Below are 18,285 nucleotides of genomic sequence, written 5' to 3'. Positions count from 1 at the left end.
CACCAGGAACCTTTACTTGCAACATTCAAGTGACTTAAGCTGATCTGGTTTAGCAATGTGACCCAGAATTGTCCTTCAAGGTACCTTGGAGATTGGTCAACATCACAGAGGCCAAAGGAAGAACTAGCTTATGAACTTGAAGGAGTGGATTGGTCATCCTGTGCAGGAACCTATCACCCGCTGCTAAATCTTGCATGTCTTCCCCCAAATGACAAGTACCAGTAAAAGGACAAGTAAGTGAATGACTGACCGCAACTTATTTATTTTCATTATATCAGCAAAATTCTGAAAGGCAAATTACACTGAACATTTATGTATAATTATGGCCACATCATTTCTATATTTTGATGCCGAATACTTTTATTTAAATATCCCCGACGATCGACCAGTTATTGCCTAGAATTGGAATAGATGTAAGATCGATTTATTAAAAATCATGTATACAGCCAGCAGGCTTAATAATCGGAAAGTAATAATATATCGCTACAGCAGTTTGTTTGTTCCACAAGCCGTGATGATCGTAACGACCTTAGTTAACCCTATTTAATTTACCTACTGTTGCTATATTTACCGTCAATTTTTATTGTTAGGTTGAGTTTTGTTTTGTTGAGTGTTGTATTATTATTATTGTGTGTGTGCTCAGCTGTCGCTTTATTTTGTGTGTTTAGCTGTCCTTTATTGCATTAGTATTGAGATCGAGACAGCTGCACGATGGCATGACGTCAATCGACACACATATTTAAAAAAAGTATTTGAAATCTAAAATACCTGCGATCCAGTCAACACTCCCGGACATTTTCAGAACTTCGAAGATGGCGCTTGTGGGTATTTTTGTAACAAACTATTTGACTGGTCGCTGACACTTTCCTATGTGTCATCTCATTGGCTTGTTAAAGTGTCTTCCTGTTACTATTTAGGGCATAGGTGATGTAAACAGCAAGGTAACTCTTATGTTCTAGGTAACTCCGTGGTTCTATCGCCAGTGATATTTTCATATGGGAGATACATTTTTAAGTGTTGCAAAGAACACTCAAATACTTAATTCTTCTTGTTAGATTCATCTGCTGTGTTGTGTTATTAGTTATACGTCTTTCAGAATCACGATGTCGGCGGTGTCCCTTGTTCAAGGCGCCAGTCGTGGAATAGGACTGGGATTCTGTCGTGCTTTGCTTGCTAGATCCTCCGACAGTCTGGTAATAGCGACATCTCGCAAACCCAGTACAGCTTCTGAATTGCAGAATCTTCAGATCAATATCCGCAAAGACTGACGGTGCTGTCGGTTGATGTAACCGATTCTCGGCAGATCGAGGATGCAGCAAGTTTTGTTAAGAATCAATTTGGCAGGCTTGACCTTCTCATAAACTCTGCAGGAATTTTGCATCCATCAGGGAAGGGAGAGACGAGCCTGAGGGATGTTAATCAAGAGGTTGTTATATTTAAATATGTGCATATGTCCACGAGAAAGCAACTTTGTTCATCCTTCTGTTCTTTCCCTTGTCTGTGTTCTCCCAACTGTAAACTGACGCTTTGCAAAAGAAGACAGAACAAGTAGATGGACAATAAAGCGCTAAGAAGCAAATTTAATTTGGAAAAAAAATTTGTTTAATTATCTATGCTGATATGTCACCAGAACAACAACATATGGCCATGGGATTTTTAGTTATTAATTGTGCAAGGAAACAATGGAACTCTCTCATTTTCCATATCCGCCACCTACCCATTACAGTGAATCCTTTAAACGTGCACTGCAAACAACACCTCTTTCCCATAATGCTAGTCTTTTTTTCACACCCTTCTTTTTGCAATTTCATCTTACTCTGAGCTCTTGTTCTCGTTATTTGGTTCCTCTTTGTGTTTTCTGTATTTGATTTTATTCTTCGTTTAGTACGGTTGTTTCATTCTTTTAGAGCTCATATGTTTTTTGTTTTCCTGTCCCTCATATGCTGTCCATGTTTTGTTTTTGTTCTTAAGCGCTAAGAGCATGTTCCTTAGGCGTGTGAGCATGCACTTTATAAATTTTGCATTTATTATTATTATAATATATGGAACAGTATAAGATGTAACTGGACCTTTATATATCTTGTGTTTAGTACAACTCAAGATGTGATGTAGAACTAAAAAAAAAATATTAAAAGGTAGCACACAAGCTAAGTTAACCTGAAGCATAGAATAAAAAATAATTTTCTTTAATTTCACACAACATTCCAAGTTTTCTGTAGCCCTCTGCCTACTTTCCCAACCTTCTGCCCAGATAAACCCTTTACCAGAAAGAGATTTCTGTACAGCTGCACCCCAAACTCAAAAGGAAAGTATGAACCAAACAGTTTGTGCTCAGTGTGATGGCAAGTGTGGGTATTTCCACATAGCTGTCCTAGCCAGCTAGATGACTCCTGGAGTTGCCATTGAAAATCACCAGCATCTTTTTTATTGTAAACCACTGTACCATAGCTGTAATTTAATCCAACCACAGTTCCAACTGTTTACTGGCCCTAGTAACATTTTTATTCAATCTGAGTCCATTTTTCAGTGTTTGAATCAACTTGTATTTAATATAACAGCAGTCAGACAAATGAAAAACAAACTAAGCAGTAGAATTTTTCAGAATGCTTCAGGAAGATACAAAGGTGACTAAATCTCAAAATAATACCATTAAGCACAGAAATAAGAGTCCATCAAAAGTTTTGCACATGATATTCGAGAGAGGATGCTAAACTCATTTGCTACAGCTAGTAATTTATAGAACCTTTAGACAGTTCTGGGTAACTGGCCTGTTCAATATTATCAGCTGTTGGTTATTAAGCATCCATCCCCTTCACCTTTGCAACTATTTCTTTTCTAACCATATGATGTAACGTAAAAAAGCAGATAGCTAATGAAAGGTGGATTTTTGAACTGTTTATTCTGTTTATACAATTGTCTTACAAATTCGCAGAATTGTGTTGCTAAATATTCTTTTTTCAGTGTCTTACAGAAACCTTCCAGACCAATACCATTGGGCCTTTACTTGTGGCTAAACATTTTGCTTCCTTACTAGGAGAGGGAAAGGGATTGTTTGGTAGACAAGGGCCAGATGCCAAGCAGCAGCATTCAGCAATACTTGTCAATATATCAGCGCATGCTGGCTCCATTACAGACAATGGTAAAACTTACATGTTCTTCATTCTTGTCTTGTAACTTTTATCTGTCAGATGTAAAAGCAGGAATAAAACCTGTGTGCATGTAACTGCTGTAAACTATAGAAAAAAGTAAAAAAGAAATTTATCCACTTTCTGAAGACATCTTATGCAGATAATATTAATACACAGTACTTATGGAAATGCCTTTGTTATAAATATTTTGAGGTAAAATAAAACTTAGCTGCCCATCTACATTTAATAAATGTGGCTAACTGTCCTTATCAGGTCTTGGTGGCTGGTACAGTTACAGGATGTCCAAAGTAGCTGTCAACATGATGACCAAAAACCTCAGCATTGAGCTGGGAAGAGGAAAGAAAAAAGTTGTGTGTGTGTCCCTTCACCCAGGTACAGTAGACACAGATTTGTCACAACCCTACAAAAAAAGTATGCCAAATCTGTTCACTGTAGACCATTCTGTCAAGTGCTTAATGTCTGTCATAGATAGCCTTTCCATAGAGGATTCTGGGAAGTTTTTGTCATATGATAGAAAACCAATACCATTCTAAAATTCTTAATGCTCAGATTGATATTTGCACATGCAGGAACCTTTTTAGGAAAAATGATTTACTGAAGATTTTCCGGGATTTGAAATTTTTTCTTCTTCATATTACAATTATGTTTCAGTTATAATTTGTCCACATGGGGCGACTTTTTTACAACATTTTGATAGTATTGTTTCATAATTTTTGATTGAGAGAAAGCACTTCAACTTGCAGGTGATTATGTGTAATGTAATTATTACTTGCAATGCATAAAAAGTTGTATTTGATGTATCATACTGTTTAGTGCAGTATTATAGGCATGTATCATGCTGGCTGGTGAATATTGCTTGAAAGGTAATGCAAACAGAAAGTTTTTGATGAAATAATATGATGTAATACAGCTAACATGGATCATAGTTACCTTCAGAAAATGTTTGACACCACGGTTGTTATTTAAAAATATTGCCCCTAAGCACGGCCCTGCCCACGGTTGCGTGTTTGAAAAAAGGAGTTCTCCTATAATAGAATAAATCATAACCACGGGTCATTTTTTCACATTTGCAAGCCTCTGCATATTTAGGTATAAAAATTATTTGTTAATAATATTTTTATATATTTACACACACTAATGTGAATCTTTATATCATTCTTTTTCACTGCCACTGGTGATACCTGTTTTGAAATTGTTATATTAATGTTGGAGTTATAATATTCTTTCATATTATTTCTGTACATATATTGGGGGTATTTGGATGCTTTTCAAATTATATATCTTTGAGATAACAACTTGGCAATAGCTGAGTAATTTCATACGCTGGATGACTATGTTAAACATCTTCTTTATGTGACACATCTGCATGGTATTAAAGCAGCACTAAATCAGTGTTTCAAATATTTGAAGTTTGTGCATTTCCCATAGTTATTAATACAGCACCATGATATTATTTGAAGTGAACTATGTACAACCATCATCAATCTTGAAGTAAAAGATGAAGATATGTAAACACACATGTAAATTTTTAGCATTGTTTATTTGAACATGCAGAAATAATCGGTTGTTATTAACCATTCATTTCAACTGTCTGCAATAAACTGTACATCAGTAAATGAAACATTTGTACAACCGCTTTGTCAAAGCAGAGGCATATCTCTGAGAGATGACTGAAATCAGTAAATGACTATAGTGAAAAAATATTAAGCTTCCCTTATATCTCTAGAAACCTGTGATCTGCTCTTGAAAATTTATTCCCCCCAAAAGTAAACAATGATGCCTTATGTGAAAAAAAACTACAGGCCAATGTGTGTGAAACGATAAGTATGCCAATATAAGAAAAGAAATGGTCATAGTATATGCCCTAATTTGTTGGCTTACTCTCATTCAAGGACATTTTATGTTTGGCACATAAGAATATGCTTATATTTTCTGTATCCATATCATTCTAAAATGTCACTGGTGAACTATATCAAGCACTTGCATTTAAAGCGGCACAAATCTATGACTTCTCTCATTTTTCACTCTGTACAGAAGATTGTCAGTTCACTACAAAAAATGTTACCACTCCCCAATACAATCTTCATTCTATTCTCTCGTCTTGGCCACATAAGGTATTATATCATAAAACACAATTTGTCATAATAACTTTAGCAGTTAATGTACTTGTATCAAATTATGCTTACAAGTGGAAACTATAAAATAGGTAAAGTGACAACATATGCATTAATTGTAAGATGACTTACAATTTATTTGGAAATAAAGATCTGAATATTGTCTAGTCTAAAAACTCTGTAGTCATCGGGGTAATAACAGTTTTCAACAAATCTATGCACCAAAATTAGTACCTTTAATATAGATTAATAAGTTTAAAGTCAATAATAGCACTTTAATTTAAATTTATTCTTTAGGCATGGACAAATTGACGTACAAAAGCAGCAATTCACCCATTCACTTTGCTCATACAGAGTTTGAATAAATGTACATAGAGCTTGAATAAAAACATAAGACAGCATCATATAAAAAAATTACAAGTACTCTAGAAAATGGAGATAACAAATTATAGAAGATAAAATACTGAATATAAAATAAAATCACTGCTAAAATGAGTCTCTTTCTGGTTTGTGCACTGTGATCACGTGTGTATACCAAAAAGATCAGGGTTCAAATTCAAAGGCATCAGCAATTAACCAATAAGTCAAATTGTTAGAGAAACAGTTAACAGATCTCCAGATTCCTAAACCACTAAACAGGTAGTTCAAACAACCACAAAACAGAGATTCCTAAAGAAACAGATGAGATTGCATGTGCATTAATCAAGAACAAAAAGCATGAAAATAAAAATAAATCCGCACAAGAAACTGCAGGTCTAATTTACTAAATATCAGTCATGCCTCCTGTGCAAATGTTAGCAAAAATAATGATTACCCAGGGCATGCATGACTGATCTAATTGAGAGAAAAAAAATGAAGGGAAATGTTGACTAAGATATTCATTTTCTTTTTATGGCATCTGTTATGTCAAATATGAATTCAACAAAAATATTTACTAAACAATTCTGTAACATCATAGTTGCCAAGTTCATTTATAAGTTCTCAAAAATAAATTGTACTCACCCATGCTTGACTAGATTAACATAATCTTTGCCATTTTACCCTGATCTATTTTATCAGTAGAGGCCACATCTGATAAATTACCGGCTGAGAATGAGGTTTGGAGGGTCAGGCCAACCCTGAGGCCATGAATGCCAGAAATCAACCAATTATTTGTGAGTAGCAGATTTACCAAGCTTTGGTTCGTGAATAGGAGAAGGGAGAAGCTAAAAAACTGAATATCGATTTTCTTACCACTTGTTTTGAAAAAGGAAACTAAAGGAATTAGACTATCACACTGACACTTAGAAATGAGCCTCCCGCTAAAAACATGTTCGGGTTAGGTAAAGGTAATAAGGCACATGATTCTGAAGTGGCAGCATCACAACAACAGGTATGAACCCAAATGAAGGTATCCCTTGGCATCGAAGTTTTATACATGAAATTATTCTATAAGCAGTTTGTTGATTTGCTTCTTTCAATATTGAAAATTTCCCTGACACTTATACAAACATGTCTGAAAAAAACATAAAGCCTATGTGAAGAAACAGTTGGCATGCATTGTAATATTGCAGATCTTTACAGTCAACTAGCTTCCGTTATTTCAGTTTCCGAAAATTTGTTTCTTTGAAATAATGGGCCTATTATTAATGGCATGCAGTCCTTTTTTATTGTTTTATCATTAAAAGACAGGAACATCAAAGTTGACTTCCGGACTTTATCTCTAAATCTCCATTATTAGTAATTTTTTTATATTAGTTTTTAAAAAAGTTTAGAAAAATCACCACTGGCTAGAATGGTGTATTTTAAACTATTATTACAGTTTGTGAAGCAGTAGATCAGAGTAAATCTGGATAAATTTTGGAAAGCTTATCCATTTTTTAAATACAGTATCTCTTAAAAACCTGTACCAGTCTGTTCTGAAAATGATACTAAAAAAGAATGCCCACATTAACCCTTAACACTCTAATGCTCACCATAAACCTTCACAAATGTAGTTGATGTGTAACATGGAGTTGGTAAATTTTTAAACTACTCATGCTTATACCTTTTGAGTATGAAAATGCAAATATACTAATTTTCGAAAGAGGTTTAAGTATAGGTACAAAACAAAAGAAGTGTAAGTGAAGTCAGTACTAATAAACAAAATTTTAACAGACATAAGTGGTGCATAATTTAAGAGCACTTACCATCTATTTCACATGCAGTTCATGCACACAAGAACAACTTTACACCTGTAAACCCAAATCCCTTTCTGTGTGAAAGCAAGAACTTTCATTTAACAAGTGTACTCAGACTCTTAATTTACACATATGTGCACTTAACACTATAAGCAACATACCTGTTTGCACTCTTAGCTCATGCCACAAGCAGGAAAACAACTAGCACAAGATACAGATGCTAATTTCAACCATTAGAGATTCAAATATGCTGTATCTTGCTAAATATTTGAGCGCACAAGGTGGGCATTCTTGTCCGACATCTTTCAGTGCGGTTTTTTTGTATACATCCATGCAAGACATTAGTCACATATTTCTATAAATAATAGTAATAAAATTGCTCTAAAACATATATTTAGCTACTAGAAACAATGGTTTGGACTCCTGCAATCCCCACCTTGGTGCTATCTATGATCTACATGGTAGATTGGTGGATGCTTCAGCAGATGTAGAACAAATGAAATAAAAATGTCAGATGCATAGCCAGCAAAATAGATCAAATCTTCCTCCTTTATTAGTGAGATGATTCAAGTCTTTTTCATATATGAAAGTTTCATGGCCATTCCTATCTTCACGAATACAACACACTGTTGTGTATGTACTCATTTTTATTCCTGACTTTTGGTCCCTTAGTTGCCTCAATAAGGTCTTTGTCAAAGCAAAATTTATATTGTTGAAATATTTGTGAATCCATAGCTTCATTCCACCATCTACCTGATGTCAGATTTAAGCTTCAAGAAAGATATTTCCTCACAGGTGATATGAAAACAGAAAGCTAATATGGGAAAATATGTTCCATATGTTTATGATTAAATACTGCTATCATGTGAAGGTGCTGGGAATCAATAATCAGCAAAAACTGCCTGTGTGAAATGTACAAAAGAAAACTCAAATCAGCATGTAAATAGTCCTCGCGGGTACCGCAAACAGGGATCACCCAAGCCCATGACGCAGTCATTTACCTTAGTTCAATAATGACACGCTTCAGACTTATGTGTAATTATCTAACAGAGGAAGAAATAAGCAAATGACCAGACAGCAGCTAGACCAACACTTGTCTTTTTGACTTAGGTCATGTTGACAAGAGGTTAACAAACTTCTACAGTCATATTTCACATACTAAACAATCAACCCAAGCTATTGATATAGAGAGGTAAGTAATGCTACAGTTTTTTGGTTTTTTTTTTAGAATTGTGTCAGTCTGTCACACAGCTTAGCAAACTAAACTTTTATAGTTATGTGGGTCATATATTTTCCATTCTTGAAAATAGCGGTAATATTAGATTTTTGCAGGAAAGCCAACCACTTTCCCTATAAATTAGTCTCTAAAATACACATACCTGCACATACACATACTCAAAATAAACATCTAGTTTAACAAGTCAAAATCACATTTCCATGCAATTCTCTTAAAGATATAAGCTGGCCTGCAAATCTGACCTGAAGTAACCATATGAATAACTGCCGCCACCAAACAAGGGACAAACAATAGGCACCCATCACAAGAATTTTCTTTGTGCTAGAACACTACTTTGTACAGTTTTGAAGCGGAATGTATTACTGTTGTAGCAGCTATGATAGTTTCTCCTTTATAAATTCATCCTAACTTTCCTAGTTCAGCCTTCCTGAAGATCTCTGTAGCTGAAAAAAGCAAGGAGTCCAGGATGCCAGCCACAGTAAATGTACCACCAACAATAGCACACACCTGAAAGTATTAATCATTCTTTATGAATGAGTTCAGAAAAATATAAACACTCTTTGACAGCTTGAAAAGAGAAAGCTGCATGCTAACTGTTATCTGAAACTTCTCCCTTTGTTTTTTTTTTCTAGAGTACTATATCTTGAAATCACAACTACATTCGTGACCAGTTCCAGAAAAAATAAACTTCAAAACATTTTATCCCAATACAAAAAAAAAAAAAATTAAAAGCCTGGTCGGAAAAGGTTAATTAAACTAATTTTACTACTGTACTTTATGACTTACCGTGGTCAAAAATGTGTAGAAGGGCTTTCTTTTCTCTTTATAGCGAACAGTGATGGGACTAAGTTCATAACGGAACCATATTGCAGGCATGGCAACACCTCCATGGTGAAACTGGACTACTTCCTGGAATGTATTATAATCATACGTCAAAAATTAACAAAAAGCAAAAATTGCTAGCTTTGATCATATGAATTTTAATGTGTCAACATTCTGATCACTTGTAATTCATTTTAGCAAGGAGTCAAAAGCACTCATGCTTATTATTAAAACACTTACTCTTGAGGAAAATGTGTACTGAAATGGAAATTGAATGTTGCCTTTTATATCTTCATAAACAGAAGGCACAACTCGAAGGATGTAGTCATGAGATGCCATTGCTGAAAATAAAGTAGAATTTCTTAAGCATCTGAAAAAGTAATAACCCTAATTGGAATAAACTAAATGCTTCCTTCAAAATTTTGTGAATGCGCACACAAACGTGCAAAGTTTTGGTCATTTTTTCCCAAGCAAATATAAAATATTTTTCTGATATAAAATTACTCATTCAATGTTCAGATTGCAACAAACTTTATTGTTAACTTCAAAACTTCTCTTCTTACCATTTCAAAATTAAAGAACTTTACTCATTACTTGCATTTAATGAATAAATCTAATAGTGTTTTAATTTTGAGTTTCTTCACAAATAAATGTAAAATGTATACCATCAGAATTGGATTTGTCCACGTTCTGCAATGGATTGAAGGATCCTTTGACATTCTGTAATAAACGTTTTGCAAGTTGCATCATTAGATTTTGTCAAACATATAATTTTTATGATATAATTACTTTACTTTATGTCAATGAACACAGAAAAATTTTGTGATGCTTATATACATACACAGAAACATATAAATGTCTGCTTCATGCATCCCCCCTCCACACACACAAAGGAGTGATGAGACATGAAACACCTTCATACTGTGTACTGATCGTGTGCAAGTATTTACATCCAAAAGAGCAGTAAGTTGTTTTATGTGGTTTTAATTTCATTTATCTTGATTCAACAATAAAGCAAGTGTGGGAAGTCAGACCCAATCTGGCTCCTACACGTACCATTGATGGACCTCAGTTTGGGGTTCTAATAGTAACTATATTTAATTAGTAGGTTTTACCTTCCCCTCTTCAAGTTCCATGCCAAAACGAACTTTATGCACTATGTGACTCATGTTAGGTTCTTCTGGTTGCTTTCTAGCTGAGTGTGTAGATACATGGAAATTGCCTGGAACCTGCAACAATCCAGCAAAAAAAGTTCCTTTTGAAGAATTATTACTCAGGCAGGTATCTAGGAACAGTCTCACTTATATTTTCTTTACATTAACAGTCTAAATCCTTTCCATCTGTATCTTAATCCCATCTATCTTAACATGCATTTGAGGAGGTGTTTAGCAATATTTCTTTATCGAACATAATCTATGTCTATAAATTCATGCTTAAAAATTTTAGAATTTTTAGATGAAAATTTCTTTATATTACTGTAAAAATAAACACTTCATATTGTTAAAAACAGGTGAACCTATATAATCTTTCACAAACTTGCTGTTTTATACACTAATTTACTTATAACCTTGTTGATAAGAAAATGAGACTCAAAGCGACAGCCGCCTCCTTCCTGTGGTACTTTGACTGTGTTGTCCTGGAAACCAACTTCATGGCGCCCCATATCATCCTGGATGTCCAGACCAACATCTGAGCAAAAGAAAAATACCTGCAGCATTAATTTAACCTCTTATAATCAATATAATTATTGCTAAATGTTACAGAATTATATAATTTGCTTTATAAAGGCCTTTAATCAGTTTTACTGTACACAACTTTGTTAATAATTGTGTAGTGGTTTCTAATTGGCTTTTTGTTTATTTTTTAATAACCACAACATAAGCACAAAATTTTTCAGTATGCTTTGATTGGTTAATTTTTTTTTGGATATAAGAAAGTGTGCATGAAAAGTATGATAGATTTAGCATGCATGCCATGGAAACTGAGACAAATTTAGTACATGTGTCTTGGTTGAAAATTACTTTCTTGAAACTGATTAAAACCATTGCAGTATTCAGTTGTAAGCATCTATCAATGGGCACTGGGACACAGTCTGGTAGCAACAATATAGCAGATAAGACTTTTTTTTTTTCTAGGTACAAAATAGTGTTGTAATCAATACATTTGTACCCCAAAGTTACTGCTTAAAAGAAACAAATAATTAACACAATCATTAACATCATGGTTTACCTGTTGCTGATATTTATAACTAATCCTATTTATATAATGAACAGAATAACATTTGCCATCAGTACAGAATGAAAACTATCAGATGTCCTTGCATGCATTCACGAAAGTTCCACAAAAGTTCTTTATTAATAAATAACTCTCTTTTACAATAATTAAAATAAAGACCTCATCAATGGTTTCACATGTGTGCTCCTTACCCCTTCTCTCAATCCTTACATACTGATCTATGAAAGAATAAATTCTTGTTAAGCAGAATTAATGAAAGGGCAAAAGGTATGTTACTATACATAATACAATGCTTCATATAATATAAAGTTTCGCACTACTTACAATCACAGCCAACTTTCAGCAATGTGATGTTAATGTAGACTGGAATTTTCTCTGAATGAGTTACAGGATCTTCTACTGTTAACTCACTGGTACTGAAAACAAAATTTAAAATATTATAATAATGATACAATATTATAAGAAGTTATACTGACCACCATGTATCAAGTGACAACATGGCTATCTTTTTTTTCTTTGAAGAAATGCTTGAAATTATTTTCCCTTGTTGGGTTACCTCTACCCAAAAATGGTGGTATGTTAGTACAATCAGTAGAAGTGTAAATGAGCTAATGCTGTATTTGCAACAGACCAGATACAGCATAACAGTAAAAATATGGTTCCATATAAATTGAACCCAGTGTGAGAAGTCCTATTCTAGACTTATTACTTATCTATATATGAAATGAGATACTGTGTTCCAACAAAGCCTTTTCCAATGACATTTGTGTTTTCATTGCTCAAACTTTTAATACTTTTTATAAGTAGCCGGGTGTAATTTTTCTAAGCAAAAATTCTCTTTATTAAATACACTGTAATTATGTTATTTCTTAAATGAGGAAAGCAGAAAATCAAAGAAAATGGCATGGAAGAGAAAGCAAATCACACATGCTAGGATTCTCTCTTCATGAATATTATTATATCTTCTCTATTAACTAAAGAAAAAATACATAATAACAATTTTCCCCCTTCATCCACATTCACCAGTATGGTCTATATGTTGCGGCTTAAGTGTTTAATTGCATGTTTTGTTCTATGAAAAGTGTCTGTTCATTTGTAGCTCTATGAGCACCACAGAAACGAACTCATCTCTACAATGGGAAATGCACTGATTAGATGAATTTTAATTTTTTTAAATTAGAATCATTCATATATATTTATATATAAAACTGCTAACATGGAATAAGGAAATGAAAGCCTTAATCAAAACCCTTCTTGACAATTTAATTTTTTTCCCCCAGATTTTATGATTTCTAAGACTAGCCTTCACTAGCAGCATGCAGGCAATTAGATTCACCCTCCCTTTTTGACCTGTCTGGCATTTTGAAACTCTGGAAAAGTTGCTACATCTAAATATTTGAAAAAGTAACAATAATGAATATCATGGATTAAAAAATACTACAAACATTCAATACTGGCTTATGTGATTTGCTTATAACAGTAGAAACACTGTTCTAAAAATGTAAACAGAGATGGTTGTAACAGCCTACACAATTCCAGTTAGTTCCCTTATGCTATATCTGGTTTGGTGCATATTTTAGATATAGCAGTCCTCACAATGTTGTTGGGTTTTTTTTAAACTACTGTATAACTATGAGCAAAACAATGTAAGTTCCTATAGTTAAAATATTTTTTAGCAAACTTCAAAAAACAAGACACCAAATCTGAAGAAGTACCTGTAAAAAATAAATCCATACATGGGGAAAACATGCAAACTCCACACTGACAGCTATCCCAGCCAGGAATCTATTTTATACTCAACATTACAGCAAAATGATAATAAATGAGGACTTAATATATACAACATACCAAAATCTCAAGTTCAAGGCAGGTTTTTGCAAAGTTTATGATGTCATAAGTGCCCAACTATCTGAGGCATAAAAATATATCCAGAGCTGTATTTTATATACGATTATTCCCAACCTTGCCACCTCCAAATTATCTGAGACTTTTGCTTTGTTAGAACTTTTACATCAGCTGCTTTAATGGCCTCTTTATGTTTCAATATTGCCTATATCATTTGACTTAATCATGCCATACTGAATGGATAATTCAGATACACATATGCCACTATCATTCTTGGCAATATTTAATTTAATTGAACTGTTCTTCTCACTGTTTTCCTCCTTCCTTCTTTTTTAGCACTGGAAATTTTCTAGGGTGTCATAATGATTGTATGGTGTGTATATATATATATGAGATTGTAGACACAGCACCAGGACAGATTTTTACTGCTTGGCACCATTTCACCTAAAAGCATCATGGGTAAGTGTGGTGTCTCATAAAGGTTTTATGTGCTGAGTGCTGAGCAAGCAACGAAAAATAATTCTCTCAAAAATATTGGTCAAAGGCTCAGATGTTTGAGAACCTGAGTAAAATTGCATATATTTTTATTTAAAATTGAAACTACTGGTAATACTGAGAAGCACTCAAAGGTTTTTAATGTATACTCGTGCCTATTCGTCAATGTGGTGACGCATATTTCACAAAATACTCACACTTCATGACTGATAAAAAGTAAAAGTTCTGAAAAAAAGAGGAACAGGATGAACAGCACACTGCAAATGGAGATTACAGCACCCGTACATGTTGGTTGTGTTAGGTCCTTTGGCACTTTCCGGTAGATATCGAATCTGAAAAATAAGGTGCATTTATCATATGTGGATTTAATGTGTAATCGTCTAATAAAGAAATATTTGTGACAATGCAGTGGCTGCTGTCTACTTGTGTGTTTCACTGTAGTGGGAGGGTGGAAGATGACTTTATTGACATTAAGACGGAAAGAGGCAAATAAGATGACAAATGGGGAACAGAGTGAAAATTTAATGGATGGCTGGCATTTACATTTAAAATTACTTTTAGCTCTTTAGAGGTGGACTAATGACTTTCTGCCGAAACCAACGATTAGCCTCTTGCAAAGTTCACTGTTAGTCTCAGCGAACGCAACCCACGGCCAGACTAATGGAAGAAGAGCGCGAAGAGGAATTTAATGAGACTTTGATGTCAACATTATAATTACCATAAATGCATTGTTTTGTTGCATTATTAACCAAAACCCTTGCCTATTTAGAATATAAAATTATTTGCATCATTAGCCTGAAATCTTTCTTATGAAACGATAAATAGTATGTTTATTTAGTTTATTCCTTGTTGCTCCTCTGAGGAGAATAGGGCCTCAACAACCCCTCGCCAGCAGACCCAGTTTTGGGCAGCCCCCTTCAGTTGGGCCCAGGTGATTCCGATGTCCTTTGTCTCGCTCACTACTATTCTTTTCCAAGTCTGCTTCGGTCTCCCAAATCTCCTCCTCCCCTGAGGGTTCCAGTCAAGTGTCTGCTTGGCAATGGTGTCAGGTGGTTTGCGCAGGATAAATAGTATGAAACGCACATAAACATGGAGACATAACGTTAGATTTAAATCACTGAAATATTCACATGCTGAATTGGATTGAAACTTGTCTGACCGCCCTATAGCATGAATGAGAGCCGCTCGCCACTCGTTTAGCACTTTCAATACACCTGCCCACGGAAGCGAAAAAAAAAAAATGAAACCAAAACATCTGACACCTGCAGTGTCATATCCTACTATGCAGAAGTACGGGTCACCTCTTGACTGTTAATATATTATTACTCTCGCAGACTCTGCTGACATATATAATTGTCATGGTTCGCTAAACCGGAAGCTGTTTGCTGTAGAGCTTAGTTCTTGTAGTTAATTGGAAAAACAATCGTCTGCAAGCAGTCCAGTAATACTAGTTCGTTAATACCAGTTCGCGGTGGTACTGCTGCAATGGGTTTGTTCCTCTCTTTTCGCTAAATCTGTATCGTGGGAGAAAATCCAAAATATTCACATGGCCATGACGACAGCACGTTTCATAGATTTTACACGTTACACATTTAAAAGCAGCAACTGTTACAAACCGCAAAATGTAAGCGTAATATTCGATATCGATCATACAGGCAGCAACTGTGAATTGTCTTTCATTGACTTCAGTTTACATACTGTAAGAGTGCGCTAACGAAAGACATCTGCCACGAAAACAGAAAACCGTCTACCTTACACTTACCTTCTAACGTCAAATTGCATGTTTTACTTTAGATGCAATGCTTATACGTGCACGACAACTGATAGTTGCAGATGAAATAATGATATTCTGTCGACATCAACTGTATGATGATACTGCTGTAGCAGACGTATCTGGCTCATGCGCGTGAACGTGCTCTGTTTTCATTGGTTTAAGTTTGAAGTGAAGGGAATCAACTCCGTGTTTACATTTTGTCGTCTGCTAAAAACTGAATTCTTGCGCTTTAGGTGATTTGGGGGTGGGGGAGTAATTTACTTTAGGACTTGAAAGTCCGGCCACAAATAAAATGTACCATTTAATTAGCATCTTCCAAATCATTCACATTATTAATATTGATGTGGTTTTCTTAATTTATTTACTGTTTTGCGCGAACGAATACGAACTTGTATTACACATCCACCGATCTAGTTTTATATTCAATCAGCCGACCGGTCATTTTTTTAGAGGTTTTTTCGTTCCTTTTCTTGTTATATGTCAGTAGTTGTAGTTTTTATGTTTTTTTTTTTTTTTATTTAGGGTGGGCTTAACTGGTCGACTTTACCAAAAACGAACACCCGAGCTCTGGAGGCACGCGCCGGTTGACACAGGTGTGGCACAGCGAACTTTTCCTGGTCCACCCACCTGTCGGGAATAGGTACTGACATCATATAGAGCAGCGGTTCTCAACCTGTGGGGCGCGACCCCCTGGGGGGTCGCGACGTGCCTACAAGGGGGTCGCGAAGGTGGTCCTTTTTTAAAAGTTTCTTATACCGGTATTAGTGAAATTAGCTTACATTGTGTAACCGAGTGGTGAGGGCGATCAAACTCCAAATCGCTTCTCCCTATTCAAGTACACTGTCTCGGCATGCAGTGACTTCTCACTTCCAAAACTCAAAACACAATCCCCCTCTCAACAATTAAGCCTCCAATCTCCCTCCTCTCGCCTTTTGCCCTCTCTCTCCCCCAATCTCTCATCCCTGACTCCCCTCTCCCTCTCCAGTCACACCTCTCTCTTTTTAAAAAAAACAAACATCTAAAAGGCACGCATTCAGGAAACGTCCATCATTCACACCCTTTGGCTCTCGCACGTGCTCAGTCCTAGTACTCTAGGTCCCTGACAGAAGGCCATGACCAGACAGTGCGGGGTGGGGGCTTAAGAACGACCGATGGCTGCTGCTAATGGCATATTTATCGGACATATTTGAGAAGCTGAACGTTGTGAATACGTCTCTGCAAGGGAAAGACACCACCATATTACAAACAACTGACAAGATGAATGCTTTCGTCCGAAAAATTTCGTTGTGGACGCAAGAGAAAATATTTTTGATATGTTTCCGTGCTTGTGTAAGGTCAAGGCTGGCAACTTGAATCTTGATCAGGTGAAGAATGTAATTATTGCCCATCTAAACGGACTGCAAGAAAGGTTTCAGCATTACTTCGCTGAAATTGATGTGACTAAATACGATTGGATTCGTAATCCATTTCTGGCTGATCCTAGCACAAGCGAGTTGTCCACGGAAGAAGAAGAGCAGCTCATCAACCTTTCGAGTGACCAATCCCTGAAAATGGTCTTCCACACAACACCAGTGCCAACATTCTGGATTAGCGTCAACGGTGCTTTCTGAGAAAGCAATGAAAGTTCTTCTAACATTTTCAACTTTGTATATGTGTGAGCAAGGATTTTCAGCATTGGCAGCACTGAAGTCTGAATACAGAAATCGTGTGGACGCAGAGGCTGAGCTGCGAATAGCAGTGGGTACGAACATCGCACACAGGTTCTCTTCTCTATGCAACAGCAAGCAGGCTCAACCTTCTCATTAATCAAAGAGAGTGTCCAATAAAATTAATAAAATAATATTTATTAGCACCGCAGAATTTGCTTTAGTAAAATTTCATTAACAGTTATACTTTTGCAGATACGAACTTTGTTCTTCCGTTGTTGATTTCCTCGACGCGGGGTTGGAGGTTAGCTAAGGCTCCCCCGCTCTTCCATCGACCTAGCTGGCTAAGGGGGGTCGCGGACGTACCGGTGTTCGTCAGGGGGGTCGCCACAAGTAAAAGGTTGAGAACCGCTGATATAGAGGGTTGGGTGAAAAAAAATATATAAAGCAGGGAAGGGAGATGGGAATCGCTCTCACAGGTCTTCTAAGTCTCATGTCAGTGTAAAGATTTGGGTCTCTCGGTCTGTTCAACGTACCATGACAACACTCACACATATTCGCAAAATCAATCAAATAGATGTATATGTGTAAAGAAAACAAAATATAATTAAGAAAGGAAAGAAATATGTAAAAAGAATCATATTTATTGACAACAATTATCCACACAAGGATCCGATACTTCCAATCTGCTTCTTATATCTTGTTGGTGATAGTCTTTCATTCTTGACGACGCAGGAACTCGACACTCAAAATTCCACAGCTCGCACTTATCATTCACAGTCCAAGTGTATCATGATACATGTTCACAT

The 18,285-nt window shown here is 35.6% G+C and overlaps 2 protein-coding genes across 3 annotated transcripts; one reads left to right on the top strand and one right to left on the bottom strand.

The window, feature by feature from the left end:
* The first annotated feature begins 921 nt into the window (after positions 1 to 921).
* Positions 922 to 4,088, top strand: LOC112565144 (uncharacterized oxidoreductase SA2266-like). The gene is given in 4 exon segments (XM_025240457.1): positions 922 to 1,245; positions 1,248 to 1,426; positions 2,962 to 3,139; positions 3,402 to 4,088. Coding segments are annotated over 4 exon segments (780 nt in total). The 5' UTR covers positions 922 to 1,103; the 3' UTR covers positions 3,683 to 4,088.
* Positions 4,089 to 4,670: 582 nt separating this feature from the next.
* Positions 4,671 to 15,982, bottom strand: LOC112564306 (endoplasmic reticulum-Golgi intermediate compartment protein 1-like). Of its 2 annotated transcripts, XM_025239021.1 has the most exons (9): positions 15,819 to 15,982; positions 14,254 to 14,388; positions 12,041 to 12,132; positions 11,049 to 11,170; positions 10,597 to 10,710; positions 10,147 to 10,201; positions 9,722 to 9,822; positions 9,446 to 9,568; positions 4,671 to 9,166 (listed from the first exon to the last, which is right to left on the bottom strand). In XM_025239021.1, the coding sequence occupies exons 1-9, from the start codon at positions 15,836 to 15,838 to the stop codon at positions 9,059 to 9,061; spliced, it is 870 nt and encodes a 289-aa protein (XP_025094806.1). In that variant the 5' UTR covers positions 15,839 to 15,982; the 3' UTR covers positions 4,671 to 9,058. The 2 variants fall into 2 exon arrangements, with proteins under 2 accessions (XP_025094806.1, XP_025094807.1); XM_025239022.1 differs by lacking the exons at positions 14,254 to 14,388; positions 15,819 to 15,982 and adding an exon at positions 13,432 to 14,228.
* Positions 15,983 to 18,285: the final 2,303 nt, after the last annotated feature.

This window comes from Pomacea canaliculata, linkage group LG5 (genome assembly GCF_003073045.1).
Source record: "Pomacea canaliculata isolate SZHN2017 linkage group LG5, ASM307304v1, whole genome shotgun sequence".
Taxonomy (NCBI): domain Eukaryota; kingdom Metazoa; phylum Mollusca; class Gastropoda; order Architaenioglossa; family Ampullariidae; genus Pomacea; species Pomacea canaliculata.
This window is presented reverse-complemented; position numbering and strand designations above follow the sequence as displayed.

Bases quoted from the DNA above. Each gene is read 5' to 3' on its own strand.
- LOC112564306 (XM_025239021.1), bottom strand. From the start codon at position 15,838: ATGCAATTTGACGTTAGAAG. The intron at 9,823-10,146 runs GTATACATTTTA...CTTTATTTTCAG, and splicing joins GGACAAATCCAATTCTGATG to CAATGGCATCTCATGACTAC. The intron at 9,167-9,445 runs GTAAGTCATAAA...TAATACTTTCAG, and splicing joins TCTACACATTTTTGACCACG to GTGTGTGCTATTGTTGGTGG.